The sequence below is a fragment of the Equus quagga genome, chromosome 12 (assembly GCF_021613505.1).
Source record: "Equus quagga isolate Etosha38 chromosome 12, UCLA_HA_Equagga_1.0, whole genome shotgun sequence".
NCBI classification, from domain to species: Eukaryota; Metazoa; Chordata; class Mammalia; order Perissodactyla; family Equidae; genus Equus; species Equus quagga.
Genome location: NC_060278.1, coordinates 57,913,391 through 57,930,030, shown reverse-complemented (window position 1 = coordinate 57,930,030; position 16,640 = coordinate 57,913,391). Strand labels below are relative to the sequence as shown.

Sequence of the window (16,640 nt, the reverse complement as noted above, 5' to 3'; positions counted from 1 at the left end):
GGTGACTATATCTGCACCAATGGATAAGACACTTAAACACATATGCCTGGTACTGACTTTTCTAATTAAGAAGCATACTTTTGGAATAATATTTATAACTAGTCGAAGACTATCTTGTGCCTAAAATTTACTCTTACCTTACAATCACGCACACACACAGACTGAAGGTTCTTCAGCATAAGTCACAGGTTAGAAAATTAGCTATTCTTCACCACGATCTAATGGAATGTGAATGTGGAAGGTACTCCCATCCCTCCACCACCAGCCTCGCAGATTCTACCCCATTAAGATCTTCACTTATTATGTGGAAAGAACATTCCAACCATTACACTGTTAGCAGCACATTACAGTCATGGGAATGGAATCTGCTGCCTAAATTCTAGACTCTTTTTACAACTTTAGAAAACTTTTCTTATTCAAAGACAGAAAATGATGTACTGAAGAGAAGAGGAACATGTGAAGATGTGCCTGAGTTCTGCATATTTAAAAAACTCCTTCTTAGGGTCTGTCAGAGCTCTCTCACCACCCTGGACGGCTCCAACCCTTGGGCTTCTCCCAGGTGGTAAAGTCACGGAAACGAACAAGAACTTCTCTCTAGGTTTAGTGTCAAGTGAAAATAAACAATGGGACACTTCAGGGAGAAAAGAAATCAGAGATCCATAAACATTTTATTGTACTCATTTTTAAATTTTATATTTTTATTTATATTAGGATATTATACAATTTTCAAAGCTAACAACAGAATCTTTTTAGTAGGTGTATTTGAAGCATAACAAAATAAAAGTATTTCACAAAAGAAGTCAATATTACAGTACTATTGAAATATGAGGCACAGGATAATTACGCATTTGTGGGTTATAAACACAATACATTCATTTTAAAGAAAAAACATTTAATATGAATAACATTTTGGCTAAAATAAATATCATGTAAATGTTAATAGCAACACCTGAAGTATATTGATACAAGAACGGTGTTTTGTAAAAGAGACTATGTAAATGGTAAAGCATTCATGAAATGGCTGTAATATCTTACTACATTTACAATCATTGCACATCGTTGAGCACTTTATACAGGAATTCCCTTCTTCCACCATTCCTAAACCTCAGCTTACAAAACAAAGTCACCCCACATTTTCCCCTGGGCAACTGGTACCAAAGTCTAAATAAGGCTTAGAATCGGATGTACCTTTCATTTTACTGTTTGCCAAATCAATCCAAATGTTTTACTTAATGAACACAAAGTTTACCTATAAACAGGAATATAAAGAGAACATTTTATAAGTGATTATAAAAATTAAAACTTCTAGTCATCTTCATAATTCTTTAAAATGATCCCATTCAAAATTAGAATTTGTTTTTTTATGCAGTGGTTTCTTCAGGAAAAATATGAACACTTAGATAAAAAAAAAACATCCAAAAAGTTTCCACATGTAGAAAATAATAGTGGATTTCCCTGATCATTAAATTTTCCCCAGCTGTTTCCTTCTAGCAGATAGAGTCACTGAAAGAAAAACTTCAATTTTTGCTTGCAAGTCACTGCGAGGGGGCAAGCTAATGAATTTTAGATCCAGGTATTTTTTCAAGATTGCAAGAAAGAGGAGAGATCTATTCCAACCACAGAACATTTCACCTCCATCAATTATATTGCATTAAAATGAGCATGACAGTAATGGTCAACAAAAACAACTCCTCTCATACTTCTGGCGATAAATCTATGGATGCTCAGGGTAAAGGTTGTAAGTCACTTGAATCTGGGAGAAAGAATGCATCTGGCCCTCATAAAGGACTGATCAGGTTTCCTTTGCTTATTGCGAGATAAAACGACCCTTCGGATACCATAACTAGTGAACATACCATAACTGACTAAATTTTGAAAAAAAAGAAGAGTTTATACTTTTGCCCTTTATACAGTTTTAAAGTTTACAAATGACTTGAAAGTATTAAAATGATTGTAAGAAAAATACTTACATGAAAAAACAAACCGAGCAATTATATCGGCTAAAGGTAGGTGTTCTCTGAACATGAGGTTTTCACGTTGGCAGGATTATCCATCCCAAGGTTACATGGTGGCATGGTGTCCCGTAACGGTGACTGCGACTCGGCCTTTTGGCTTCACAATTCTGTGAGGAACTGGTCACCACTGACATGAAGGCATTCAGGGAAAACACACTTCCACGACAGCATTTAGGAAACTCTGCCCATCTCCTTGAACTAAGCGAGGCGTTACCATGTCGGTCATCTTCATGCATGAATACAGTACTTGGTTTCAAAGCTTCTCAACAGAAATGTTAATCTCATAAAAATTCTGACTGTGGTAATGGCCGGTTTTCATTTCTTTAAACATATTCTAAAATTACAACCTTGTCAAATTAGTTGAAACGGCATCAACATTCACAGGTACAGCACAAGACACATCCTTTCTTCCTCTCTAACAAGATAAAAATGCATGCATGTGGAGTGGCCCAAATTTCTAAATATTAAAAAAAATGTTTTCAATCCAGGAAAACTTTCAAATACAAATATTTTTTTAAAGGGTATTATGTTCTCAGCAAATCTGAAACATTAATGGATAAAAATGCACATATGCACATACAATATAAATAAGAGGGAACTTGAAGAATATAAAAAAATTTCTGAAGGGGACCAATCAGAACTTCAATAAAATCTATGAATAAAAACATATGCTGACACTACAGTGTACAGTTATGAATAGAGCATTTAAATTTATAAAGAAATTGAAATATAGTACTGTAAGGCTATTCAAAGGATATTTTTCAAATGTACAAACAATAATAAAAACACAAAAAAGGCGTCGGGCAATGTGCAACTTTCAAAATTACTATCACACCAGCCAAACAAATCCTTAACCACTTTTGAAATGGATTCATTTATACCATTTTAACGCAAAGAGAAGATCAAAGATATTAAAACAAAACAAAGGCAAAAAACTCTTCAGTGTCTGACTCACATTTTGTCCCCGAATCTTTTCACATTTAATAGTTGCATTTTCAACGTATAAGCTAAGAATTCCAAATGCTTCTCAAATAATTTGTCTACACTTATCTTGAGAACTGTATTTGAAAGCTACAAAGCTAAGAACCAAAACACATACTTCAAACTTTTAAAAACAAAATGATCACGAAAGCACACAATTGCGTTCCTCTCGAATGTCCACATCCGACTGTAAAGCGAACACGTCCCAAGTTTAGATACTCTTCCCCAGGCTGGGAGTGTATCTTGACGAGCGCCAAGCTGCGCCTTCAATATTTGGCACTGAGAGTCTATCTGAACACAATTTATCAGCAGAAAACTCTAAATAACTCTAAAAAAATCTCTAGCCATTAAAAACCATCGTGTTTCGTTTACTCTCCTAACATGCAATTTGATTATTCCAAAGTCTTTTGGGGTTTGCAGGCAGGTGACGCAAATTGGTACAAAATGAAACTTACATGAAAACCGGTTAAGGATTCAAAGCACACTAGCTCTGAAATATTCATCTTAACACCCAGACAAAAACGGGGAGGTATAGTCTGCACAGAAACACTTTAAATTATTTTGGTTACGTTCTTCATAATCTTCCACGTGTCTAGCTGCTGGCGGTGCATGCGTGCATCCTCTTCGCCACGTCATAAACATAGGCGATGTCTGGTCGCTTCTCCGGGTCGGGGTTGATGCACATGTTTACTAACTGTCGTAGCTACGGAGAAAGAGAACACGACACACTCAGGAGAGCCATTCCAGTTACTTATTAAAAATCAACAAGCTTTGAATAGCTATAGATTTGCAGAGAAGGGACACTTTCTGAGTAAATATTCCTTTGACTAAAAATTTACGCGACTGCTGTCAAAGATTTTATAATTAGCTGAATGTTCTGAGAAGCACCTTCACACGTGGAGCAAGAAGTACTTCCCGCAGAGGCTTTAAGACGACCTTATGATTCTTCAGAGAAGTTTAATCAGAAGATACCAGTCACTAAAGACAACAGGTTTTTAACTGTAAGGCTTCAAATTAACTATAGATATACACACATTGATTGGATCTAGAATTTACCACATTAGCCTTGAATCTAAGTTTACATTTTCATAATTAGTTTACCATATCTCTAAATTTATATAAGGCAATTAGGGTAGATGACTATCATGGATTTATCATGAACCGAGATATATTATATGATTATATTTCTATATATCAAGTTTTTATCAGTTTCATGTTGAAGGAAGAGTACTCCTCTAAACTAAGAATAACGAGAATACTACTGCATTCTAATTCTTGTCTGTGTGAAGTAGTATTAACATCCTCACTTCACAGATGAGGGGGCTGAGGTTTACTTATTTACACCACACAAGAAAGCACATAGCAATAGACTAAGAAAATATCCCCCGACCTGGTCCTAGAGCCACTGAGTGGAAGAAAGTAGGACTTCCTTCTCAATTTTAATTGCCATGAAACTATGTGTCTTCGTAACACTGGAGATGGTGTTTTATAGACAGCGCGCCAAATGAAGAGGAAGAATCAGATTCTTTTGCTTTATAAGTATGTCTTTAGGAATAATCTAGATATTTTGAAAGCATGCATTAAGTTTTTCTGGACAGTATACTGGCTCTTCATTTATCAAATTACTATAAATTCTTCACAGTCCTCAACTTCAACCATAAAAATTTTCATCTAGAGCAAATAGAAGTGGTGATAAAATTTGTGGGCTGAATCTTTTAACAGTGCAATGGAGAAGGTTAACGCCAGTGAGAAATGTCATTCTTACATCCAGGACATGTGTGAGGAGCTCACTAGACAGGAGTGGGGCCGGAGGAAGGAGACGGCAGGTACAGTGAGGTGGAAAGCAGGCTTGCTGAAGGCCCTTGTAGCCCTGTGCCCTCAGGTCAGGCGCTGTCTCTGGAGGTTTATTTCTTTGTCTACACAGCAAGGAGGGTGTAGATGCCCTATAAGGGTTCTCCTGGCTCTAATCCCTTAGATGACACAATTCTACCAAAATGACGTTTCATGATTCAACTTCACATTTGGAAATTGAACAGTATCGATGGTCATGTTACACTCACTGAGAGGGTCTGAGGACCTTAATTTGTACTCCTTGCAACGGAGCAAGGAATAGCTTTAAAAACCCCTAAGGGGACAGCAATACCCAAGGCATTTTATTATGGTGATCTAAGAGAAACTCAGATCAGAAAGAGGCTGGCATTTTACCCATTATATAAAAACATATACATCTAGTTATACACAATACAGACAACAATGGGAAAAGCATTTATAATAATACTTATATTTAAAAGGATAATGTGTTCTAACAGATCATCTAGTTGTCACATATTTTGTTTAGAGATAAAAATGATAAAAGCAGCAGAAAGGATAATAGGAAAACGTAACTGTGGTACAAAAATTCACTATATTTAAACAAAATACAAGTGGATGCAATAGCAATTTTTTCATTGAATAAAACTGCCACATCCTTCGAGCTGATCCAGAAACCTTACTTTTCCTGCCTAACAATTGAGAACAAGGTGAAATTTCCAACAGGCTGTGGTAAATGTCTGGCCCTGACGCTCTCCTGCCATGAGGAGAGAGCCCCCAATATTAGAGAGAGACTGACACAAGTTTGCTGAGACGACAGTGGTTCTCTAGCTCTCCAAAGTAAAAGACGGGAACTAGGAATAATAAGGAGGGGAAAGATGAAGAGGGGCACGAGCAGGTAGAGGGAGCCACATGAGCAGCTGCTGCTTAGCCCCCTCTGCAGGGACAAGCCCTCAGAAGAGAGGACAGGTGAACCAGAACCCTACAGCAGAGAGAGCCAGAACAACGCACTGCTTGCTTTTTTCTCCTCATTTATGTGACTCGATCTCCATCAGATACGTAGCTTATCTCATCATCAAGATTTTTCTTTTCCAGAGGGACTATAAACAAGCACCACAGTATAAAAACCAGATATGAGATATAAAATAGGCATACCTCACCATATTTATGAATCAATCTCTTAATAACTTCTTCCCTAAATTTTTTGTTATGGTAATAAACTAATAAAATACGAAAATAAAACCCTATACAATTAAAATATGCTTCGGCAGCGATTCTCACTCGTTCGCGACACCAATCTTTCTGGAGGATCCACTCTGCAAGAGACACTGTGCTGGCATCTGAGGACACTGAGGAGAACGGGGACACGGAACTATGCACAAAGGAAGGCTTACAGCCCAGGACGGGAAGAGAGAACACGACTCATTCTCCTTTCTGTCATCCTGACTCTTCCTTTCTGCCTCTCTCTTCCTCCCGTCATTCATTCATTCATTCATTCAGTCACTTAGCCAATGAATAAAATCTTATTGAGTATTTACTCTGAACCAGACACTTTCCTAGGAGGTGCGGACAAAGCAATGAATAATCCATGGTACCTGTCCTTATATGACTCACAGTCTAGTGAGGGAAGACTAACTGACAAAGAAATAACTGTGAGACTCAGGAAATCACACAAATAATTCTACTGTGAAGGAGAAAACAATAGGCAGAGTTGGGAAGACCATACACAGCAGCTGCCCAGAGGATGCCATCATCGCTTTCCCTGTTTTCCTACAATCTACTTACCTCTGAGCGGTCCCACCTTAGTCACTGAGGACCCCCAGCTGACTGTATTCCTCTCCATTCCAACCACTGCACCATCATCCTGGGTCACTGGGCATCCATCTGGATCCCCTCTCCAACACAAAGTCCTTGATTAACTGCCCCCACCCTTCACTTTCATTCCAGTTTAGTCGCTCCTCCCCAGGGGACACCTACTCCTTAAAACACCGTGTGTCACAGAAGAAACGCAAGCACAAGCTCCTGTCCTTCCTGGTCTCTCACGCCGCCCTTCATCAAGACCATTTCCAACTCCTTTCCTCCAGTCGATCCTCTCCCTTTGGGTTTACGTCATTCGATTCCAGTCTCGACCTCTCAGCACAATCCTTTAGCCACTCACTTGGCAGCACCATTAATAACCGATCCTTTGTCTTTTCATTATCCCTATCCTGAAAAATTTTCCTTTGCTTCTACAGCAGGATGTTAAGGACTGCTGGAGAAAATTCCAGACAACATGTAGTCTGGAGTCACCGGATTCACGGTTTCCAACTGCAGCTGGACCTCAAAAGCTGTTCTGCAACCCAACTGTTACATCTGACGAGGCCCATTCCCCACAACGGCTAGTCTCAACCCCTACTACCCCGTGGGTGCGGTCCTCCTCCATTCCTTCTCACCCACCTCCCTGCCTCCCACCTCGCAGAGACACATCAGGACCATCAGACCTCAGCTTCCTCAGTGTCTAGCCTCAACACTTCCAGACATATCTGTATCTGAGCCATCTCATCTCTCTTCTTCTAGTATCAGAAGAATATTTCTTTTCTTCTACTCTCAATTCCATCACTGGAATCTCATCCAGAATCTGAACCTTTATCCACTGGTAACTAGGACATAGTTGGCTCTGAATGAATATTTAAGGAGTGAACAGTGATCAGTGGTTCCTCTTGTCCATTTTCAATCTCTCCTCCTTTGCTGACACCTTCATCATAGTCCAGATAAGCACAGTTAAGTCTCTCCCACGTTAAAAAATATGCATGGAACCCCCTCCTAACTACTGCCACATTTTACTTATTTGCTCCACAGCCAAGCTTCTTGAGGGTGAAAAAAAATACTGTAGTTATGATATCCAGCTCCTCAGTCTATTACTGTAAGCTCACTGCCATCACCTGTCCACCCCCTCCACCCCAACAGGACTTCACTGAAGCTGCTGTGGCAAAGATGAGCAGTGATCCAGGTGCTCATCTCACGAACTCTGTTCTGTCCACCTCTCACGTGCCCTCTCTGTGCGGCTGATGCTGCTGCTGGCACCGTGTCGGGGGGGCACTCATCCTCGGACTCCAGGCCACCACTCTGGTCATCTCCTCTAGCTTCTCTCACTGTTCTCTCTGGTTTCCTTTGTAGCTTTATCTTTCTCAGACAATCCCTGTAATGTTGGTATGTCCCAAAGTTCTCTCCTTTCCTTATCTCTTCCTTTTCCACTCTACCTTCTTATCCTCTGTTTTTTTTTTTTTTTTTTTTGATGAAGATTAGCCCTGAGCTAACTACTGCCAGTCCTCCTCTTTTTGCTGAGGAAACCTGGCCCTGAGCTAACATCCGTGCCCATCTTCCTCTACTTTATATGTGGGACGCCTACCACAGCATGGCGTGCCAAGTAGTGCCATGTCCGCAGCCGGGATCTGAACCGGCAAACCCCGGGCCACCCAGAAGCGAAACATGCGAACTTAACCACTGCACTACTGGGCCGGCCCCTCTACCTTCTTATCCCAAACAGCTTTGTTTGCTTCCATGGCTTCCACGACCGCCATCAGGCTGAGGCACACAGACACGGATTGTCAGCCCAGACCCCTGCATGGGCTCCAGTCATGGATCTCCAACTGCCCTCTGAGCAGATCTATCCACAAATACTCATATTAAACATGTCCAGAACTGAGGTCTTACTTATTTTTCACGCCAAACCAGTTTGTCCTATCTTGGACAGTGTCTCCAATTTCTCAAGCCAGAGGAATCTGAAATTCACACAGGACACCTCATTACGCTTCCTCCCCACTTGCCCAACAACCATCAACCACATCCTACTGTTTCCTGACTGCTGACAACTGCCTTTCTTCCTGCGTCACGGTCTCCACTGTCGCTGTCTGGAATAGTTTTGCAGCTTCCCGTCCCCAGCTTTCTTCCAATCTCCAGCACTGCCTAAACACCAAGCTGACTACAGTTCAACATCAAGCATTTCAACGGCTCCCCAGTGCTCTCTAGAAAGTCGAACACCTTCAGCACAAGATAACATGGGCTTCTAAAATCTGGCTCCTGCTCACCTTTCCAGACTCACATTTAGCGCCAAACCCCTCCTCCCTCCAGCCCCACCCTACATCTAACCATAAGAAATCACTCACAGTTCTGTGCTCACCAAACTGTTTCAGGGTCCCGCATCTTTGTTTATGCCGTTCCTCTTATTAGAATGCCTCTCTCAAAACCCCCTGCTCTCTTCTCTGACGGTCACTACTCATTTAAATGCCCATCTCTTCTCTAAAGTCTTTCCTAACCACCCTATTGCCATGTACAACTTAGTATTTTCTACTTGGCCTCCATAATATCCTTCACGTACTTTTACTAAAGCCCTTATTAACACCTCCTTGTACTTCACTCAGTGTCTGTGTTCTCCAAACAGCAAGGTCTGGAGGATGGACAAACAGTAAGTGCTCAGTGGCATGTTGAATGAATGCAAAAATGAATAGGTAACTTCTGGGTGAGAGAAAAAAGGAAGGTTTTGTGGCCGTGGCATCTGAACTGAGGTCTGAAGCATGAACAGAATTCTAATATATAGAAGGGGCGGAGAGGATTCTAAGCAGGGGTAACAGAATGAACCAGGATGCTCAGCCAGAGAAGGCGTGAGGCATGTGAAAGCAACGGCAAGGGCTCTCGGATGGCTGGGGAGCAACGGGGATGAAATGATAAACTGAGGCCAAAGAAAGGAAAGACTCGAGGAGTTTATATCTATTCTTGCAGGCAACAGGAACTCGGCCCTTACACCCAAGGGAGAGATCATGAGAGCTGTTTCACTTCACGTTCTTCTGAAATAGTCCAAGTTAGAGCAAAGAGAGAGCAACGCCAGCAGAACGCTCAGTAAAGTTCCTCTAAGATTTCAGGCAAGGAGCATTGTTCATCAGAAGCTTTCACCAGGATATGTGAAAGGACAGTGTTGCCACTAAGAGGAGGAGGAAGGAGCAGTGGCCTTGAAGGGGCAAGAGGGACAGTGAGCTCTGAAGGTGTCCCATTTGAGATGCTGCCATATCGACATTTGGGTGGAACTATGATTTCGGAATGTTAGGGTTAATTCTGCATCTATACCTAGATAACTGAATTGTATATTTGAACAATTTTTGTGACACTACCCATTTCTAGATTATGCAAATAAAGGAGGCAGTTCAAGTGAAAAGTTGTCAACCTATGGTGAACATAGTTTTCAACTGTATGGTTCTCTTAAATATGCACGTCTTCATTTAGTCTTGCTTAAGGGCAGCCATCATTTTGGATTATAAACATATCCCATAATTATATAGGATTTAATATTTTACAAAATCTCCCATATCCTTTTAGTATTTATTTATTATTATTATTTTTTTTGGTGAGGAAGATTTGCCCTGACCTAATATCTGTGCCAATTTTCCTCTATTTTTTTATGTGGGACGCCTCCACAGTATGGCTGAGGATTGGAGTAGGTCTGTGCCTGGGACCCGAACCTACAAACCTGGGGCTGCCGAAGTGGACCGTGCATAACTTTAACCACTAGGCCATGGGGCCAGCCCCTTAATATTTAAAGCACTGTAAACCCCCCACAACAATCTCATTTTACAGAGGAAGACATTAAGAATCAATTCAAAAAGTGACGGTGGAGCCTGAATTGGAACCCCATCAGCTGATCTTTAATCAGGTCTTCTCCACTCCTCGCTGCCGAGAGCTTGCTTACTTTTACTCACGGGCCTTCTGGTTTGAATTCCTCACGATCCTGATTTAACTCTGCATGCTTGGTGATCATTCAGTAAAAAGCACTAACTGGTTGAATTTCAAATCATTACCACTATAAAGAGATGTCACTTGGTTTAAGGTAGTATCTGGGTTCCAACCGAGAGAGATGAGTTACTAGGTTTAACCAGGAAATGCTAGTTCTTAGGTGGTCATCACAGAGCGGAGAAAGTACCATCTCAGGGACGTCATTCAGCTACTCCGGGGCTGGTCTGGTTTCTACCCAGTGAACACAGCAGTGAGATGCTTCCTCTCTGATCACGGATGTCAACCTGACTTAGTTTGATTTCCCTTAAGCAAATCAGCAGAATAGAATCCATCACTCCTGGTCCTTGTCAGAGAGTATCTAACAATGTATTGAATGTTCGAAGATTTGAATATTCAAAGAGTATTGAAAGGAGTGCTACAGAGCTCCCATCAAACTCTTGCTAAGAGAATTAAAATTCAGGGAAGACTCCGTAAAGGATAAAATTCATCGTCCCAACTTTGGATAATTTAACCAAATTAGGTCACCTTCTGGTTTATCCTGCTGCCAAATCACCTTTCCAAAGTCATCTTTGCTGCTTTTGGATTTCATCAAACATCACTTGGGTATCTGCTGCATAACTGCTGTTGAAGACACTGCCTGGCACACTATCCACGGATCCTTAGGGAAGAAACCTGCTGTCATAATTTAGTAGGAAAAAACCATCTTTGAGGAACTGGCATATTTCCTTCTTAAAAACAGAAACCATTTGCTTACTGTTTCCCTCTGAGCAACGACAGACAGGAAGCTATAACCAAATGAGCCAGTCAACTGCAGCAACTCTGCTGGCCATTAAGATGGGTACAGTTCATTCCCTTCCACCCTCGGTTCTGAATCGGTACTTCTATTTCTATCTTAGTAACCTGTGAGTCATGTTTCTTGTTGTAAGTTATCTCAAATCCTTTTTTTTTATTTAAAGTTTGTCAGCTGAGCTAACATCTGTTGCCAATCTTTTTTTTCTTTTCTTCTTCTTCTTCTCCCCACAGTGCCTCAGTACATAGTTGCAGGTCCTTCTAGTTCGGCTCTGTGGGACGCAGCCTCAGCGTGGCTTGATGAGCGGTGCCATGTCTGCCCCCAGGACCTGAACTGGTGGAACCCCGGGCTGCCGAAGTGGAGAGCGTGAACTTAACCACTCGGCCACGGGGCCGGCCTCCTATCTCAAATCCTTTTTGAAAAAAGATGGATTGTAAATAGAAAATGAAAGATTTACAAAGGCCTGAATTCTTAATTTGATGCAGTTTTCCTTCATATATATGAGCTCTCTATTGATTGTTCTAAAGATACATTTAAACAGATTGTCAACCTAGTGTGGGGCAGGGCAAGGGAGAATCAGTTGCCACAGTCTTTTGGCAAAGTGAGGGAAAAACAATCACAACAAATAACTTACTTTCATGTTACAAACAGCCATGGCCTAAGTTTTATGCCTTTAACTTTAATAATTTCGTTAAAAATGCAAGTTTATATGGATCCATGAACAGTCTCTTGTCATATCAGATCACAATTTGAGTTATATAAATAAGGTCACATCTCGTCCTTTCTTCTTTTTATGTAAAGAAAGTATGACCTCACTTTTAGATGGTAGAGGTATTTGTGCCCCTGCCATAATGAATAGGAGGATTAAACAGTCACCTACACATCAGAAACTAGGAATAACATTACGAGACGGCAGAAAGGGTTTAAAAGTCATTAATCAGAGAAGAGAAAAACTCATACCTTTGCCATATAGTCTCCAATTTTTATTTATTTATTTATTTTTGCTGAGGAAGATTGGCCCTGAGCTAACATTTGTTGCCAATCCTCCTTTATTTTGTATGTGGGTTACCACCACAGCATGGCTGACGAGTGGTGTAGGTCTGTCCTTGGGATCCAAACTCACAAACCCAGGCCACCAAAGCAGAGCACTCGAACTTAACCACTATGCTAGGGGACCGGCCCCTCCAAATTTCAAGTTGTAAATAACTACACATAACAGGTTGATTCATTTGGTTACTCAGAGGCACACTTTCTGCAGCTGGTGGACATGTCATCTGGAGGCCACGTGACTTAGGTTTAGGGGCTCCATGGAAGCAGTGGTTAGTTTTTCTAAGTTTCCAGTGGACAGCTGGAATACAGTATCCTGAGCATTCTCAGATCGAAAGACATCTCTTTGTGCCCCAGGAAGCAACTCTGGGCCTTCAACTACATCCTATTTCCGGTACCAGAGCAGAGAGAAAACCATTTCTTAAAAGCTGCCATGTCTTGAGTTCTCACTGTGAAGCAGGCACCATTCTGTGCATTTTTATATGATTTAACTTCCCAGTCTTCATAAGCGCTCCATGGGGTGGGCATTGCTAGGACACACTTTACAGAGGAGTAGCGTTCCTCAGGTCACAAAGGCAGTAATGGGCACGGCCTGGGACCGAAGGCAGGCGGTCCAGTTTCAGAGCCCAGCCTTTGACGAAGTTGCCGTGTTACGCTGCCCCATGAAAATCCTACTTGGTCTGCAGGTTCCTTCGTGGCCACCTCTGCACAAAGCTGAGGTGACCTTCCAGATAGGCAAAGACAGTTGTCAGGCTATTTGATTCTCAAAAGAATGCCAGCTCTAACGCCGGCTCATCTGGTGTCTAAAATCAGTGGATCTGCCCTCATATTCCACAGGCCAACTCTGATCAAAAATTTCCTCCAAGAATTCTCTCCAGGGCTCTGCACAACGAGGTACGGGTCCACCTTATTCGTGAGAGAGACACATAAACGATGACACAAAAGTGTTCAGATTAGTACGACGATGAGAGCTACAATTTTAATGTTATTTCTAATCTGACTCACTCATTAAAATGACAGTAACTCCCTTCGAACAAATGAAATGTACTTGAATGTTCTCAAGCTTTCTATCAGAAAGTCAGACATTAAATAATCAAAATGAAATAATTATCTTAGAGATCTCTCTCAACGTTAATCTTGTAATTTTAAAAAAGCTCCTGTAAACCTCTGGAAGAAAGGAAGTTACTTTAAAACTCCTTAACATTTATCCAATACTTTGTGATGATCCTAAGTACTACATTATTAACCATGTTCAAGGAAAACATATGTTCACATGATAACTTTAAGAATTTTATATATATTCGTATACGTCAGGCTTCAGCATCTAAAAATATTACTAGGCTATCACTTGCTCAAAAAATTTGTGTGTGTTTGAACTGAAGGAATTAGCTTTCCATTTATTATTTGATATTACAGAAATAATTCCAAATCAGTAGATATTACAACATTAATAAAAGTGAACAGGTGCAAGTAAAGAAACATTTCATGGTTTAGGTCATCTCAAAAAATTTATTTAGTTTGCATTATTTTACATGTTTGTAAAAACGTGTACTTCGGGTTTTTTCCCAATTTGTTTTTATATATTAAGCTAAACTTAAGGCAAAAATAAAGGTCTGAACATGCAAAAGCCTTTAGAAAATCAAAGAAGAAACTGTTTAATTCAGATGCTTAAGGGAAATTTAAAAGCAACACAGAAAGATTTAAACGAGAAAAAGCATATAAAGTAAAAAACAAAATGGATTCTAACATTTCTAAAGGATTACGAAATCATAAATTACATGAATTAATGAGTATTTGTTTTCAATGAAGTGGAGAAAAGAGTAATGTATTTTGATCTATATATTTCTAAAGAACCATCAAAGCATATAGGTTGCAACCAGAAATACTAAAAAGAAGAGAGCGTTAACAGTCATTGTCGTGAGGGCGATAACCCAATTACGCATCAAGTGCCGTCACGTACAGGTAATAACAATAGGGCTCTTTGTGTGTGATAGCTTTAGGTCACTAACACAACTCTCAACAGAACAAGAAAGACTGGTGCTATTGGTACTGCTTCTTGTACACCCCCATCTTAATCCCTCTGAGACCAATTACGTTAGATCATGCTCCCAGATAGACCCAATTTCCATCTACCCAAGGACATATTTTAGCACCCCAAAGTGGGTCTAATGCATTAAAGCACACCATATTTCGGAGCTTTAGATATTTATACAGAATGATTAGGCATCTGCAACTTGTACACCCAAGTGTCACTAGTGAGTGACTCGGGGGTAGACGGAAGCAGGGAAAGAAAGCCATCTCGCACAGAGAGGAGGTAATGTAATGTCTATATGACACAACTGAAGATCACTCAGTGTCTTTTGAAAACTGTGATAGTCTTACAGAAAGTTACATGGTTTTATAGGATCCCACAGGATGTGTGGAATATAGGGCACCGTTTTGGATTCGCGTCTTCAAGGAGCAAGTCCCCAGTGTCACTTCAGAAGCATAAGTGAACAGAGGGCCTGCTTAAATATATTTTTTTAAATAAAAATGGAACATTCAAAGCTTAAAGATCCCACCTTATACGGAAGCAACTTTAAGATGGTCAATTGATATTACAAACGAGAATAGCTAACTTACTAAAACCATTTTTAGGAAGGAAAATCAAAATGTTACAGTGTTTGAGGTCACATTCAACATTAAGTTTATTTCAATAAATAATGGCACAGTTATAAATTATACTTAATGTTATGCATCTCTTTCTACATTTTAAAGTAAAACATTCTCCTCTCGCTTACCATAGGATCTTATAAGATCATAAGGACTACGGAAATATTTGTGAAAACAGATTTACCTCCAAACATTATTTGTGCTTTATATTATAATGTCCCTCCTTTAAATATACTTGGCACAGTGTATTAGGAAAAATCTTCCAGCACCAATTTAAATAACATTGGTCAACTTCCACTAACAACTCCAGAGAATTTATACAGTTCTATTAAAATCTGTGAATCTAGCAACTATGAATAATACAACTATTTAGACTGCTTAAATGAATAAAAAAGTTTTATAAACCAAGTGTAACTTTAAAAAATGCAAAAATAATCTGTGCCTGACACTCTCATCTTGGTTTTTTTCTTATTTACATAAAGTAGCTCTTTTATGAGCCAAAACAAAGGTCATGTTTTTTTTGTTACTGGCTCAACTTTCTTAAAAAGCTTCTTTAAGCATATTCTGAATTTAAATATGAACAGCAGTTATTTATAAATGTTAGGTATTAAAAATCAGTTATAGTTTTTAAAGCTTTCATTATTTTCCTTTCCTTAAGGGTTACCATTTGGAAAATAAGTATTAGTAAAATTATGACAAACTATAACATCTTTTGGTTTAGCATATTACACATCAACACATCTGATATCTTACATGAAATGTAGGTAGTAATTTTTACATACTGTAATAAGTAAAGATAATTCCAACCCTTCCGCAGACAGTGTCCTCATTCTTTCCTTTCAACACTACAGGCCCTGGAGTCCTCAAAGGGCAGGAGGGTTCTGAGCATACGCCTGATGGGGTCTGCCCTGGACCACGGCATCCTGCTAGGCCAGGAGATTCCAGATAAACACGGTGTGTGAGAGGGTAAGAAGAGAGACGAGAAAGATGAAGAACTGGCAAGTCCGAGGGTAGAAATCAGGAAAGGCTCACTCACGCAGCACCTGGGAGTTTTCTTCGGGTGGTATAGGTCTTGCAGCCCAGCAGTGGCATGTGAGAGGTGGAGGCGCCTGGAGTCTAGTATCTGCTCTAATACTGTCTGGGTCTCTATTTGCTCATTTGCCAAATGGGAATAATGCTATTGCCTTTATTTCTTTAACAGGAAAGTTGTTATACGGATTAAAGAAAAGTGGTGATTTTCAAAGCTGAAAAAACTCACTATTCCAATTTTATTTAAAGCCATGTAAATACATTCATACTCTGTAATAACCTATAAATATATAAAAATCAGTTTAGTCAACTAAAAATTTATTGTTTTGTTATTTATATATAATCAAGCATAGAAAAAGCATTGTGCTTTTTAATCCTTATATTTTAAATACTCTGGAAAAATCAATACTTTTCTTGTCTCAATAATGAAAATGATGCTAGAAATTGTTATACATTTGAGTGAAGCAATAGGAAAGACACCATATACCGTCAGGTTGCACAGCTAAATTACTCCTGGGAAGGTCAAAAGAAGGAGAAAACCCTTCCTCTGGCTT

The 16,640-nt window shown here is 39.9% G+C and overlaps 1 protein-coding gene across 2 annotated transcripts in view; it reads right to left on the bottom strand.

Moving 5' to 3' along the window:
• Positions 1 to 663: 663 nt before the first annotated feature.
• NEK7 (NIMA related kinase 7) overlaps positions 664 to 16,640 on the bottom strand; it is a 159,192-nt gene continuing 143,215 nt past the window's right edge. For both annotated transcript variants that reach the window (XM_046678617.1, XM_046678618.1), the window contains one exon: positions 664 to 3,699. In XM_046678617.1, the coding sequence (XP_046534573.1) occupies positions 3,589 to 3,699 (111 nt within the window). In that variant the 3' untranslated portion in view covers positions 664 to 3,588. The remainder of the gene's footprint in view (positions 3,700 to 16,640) is intronic.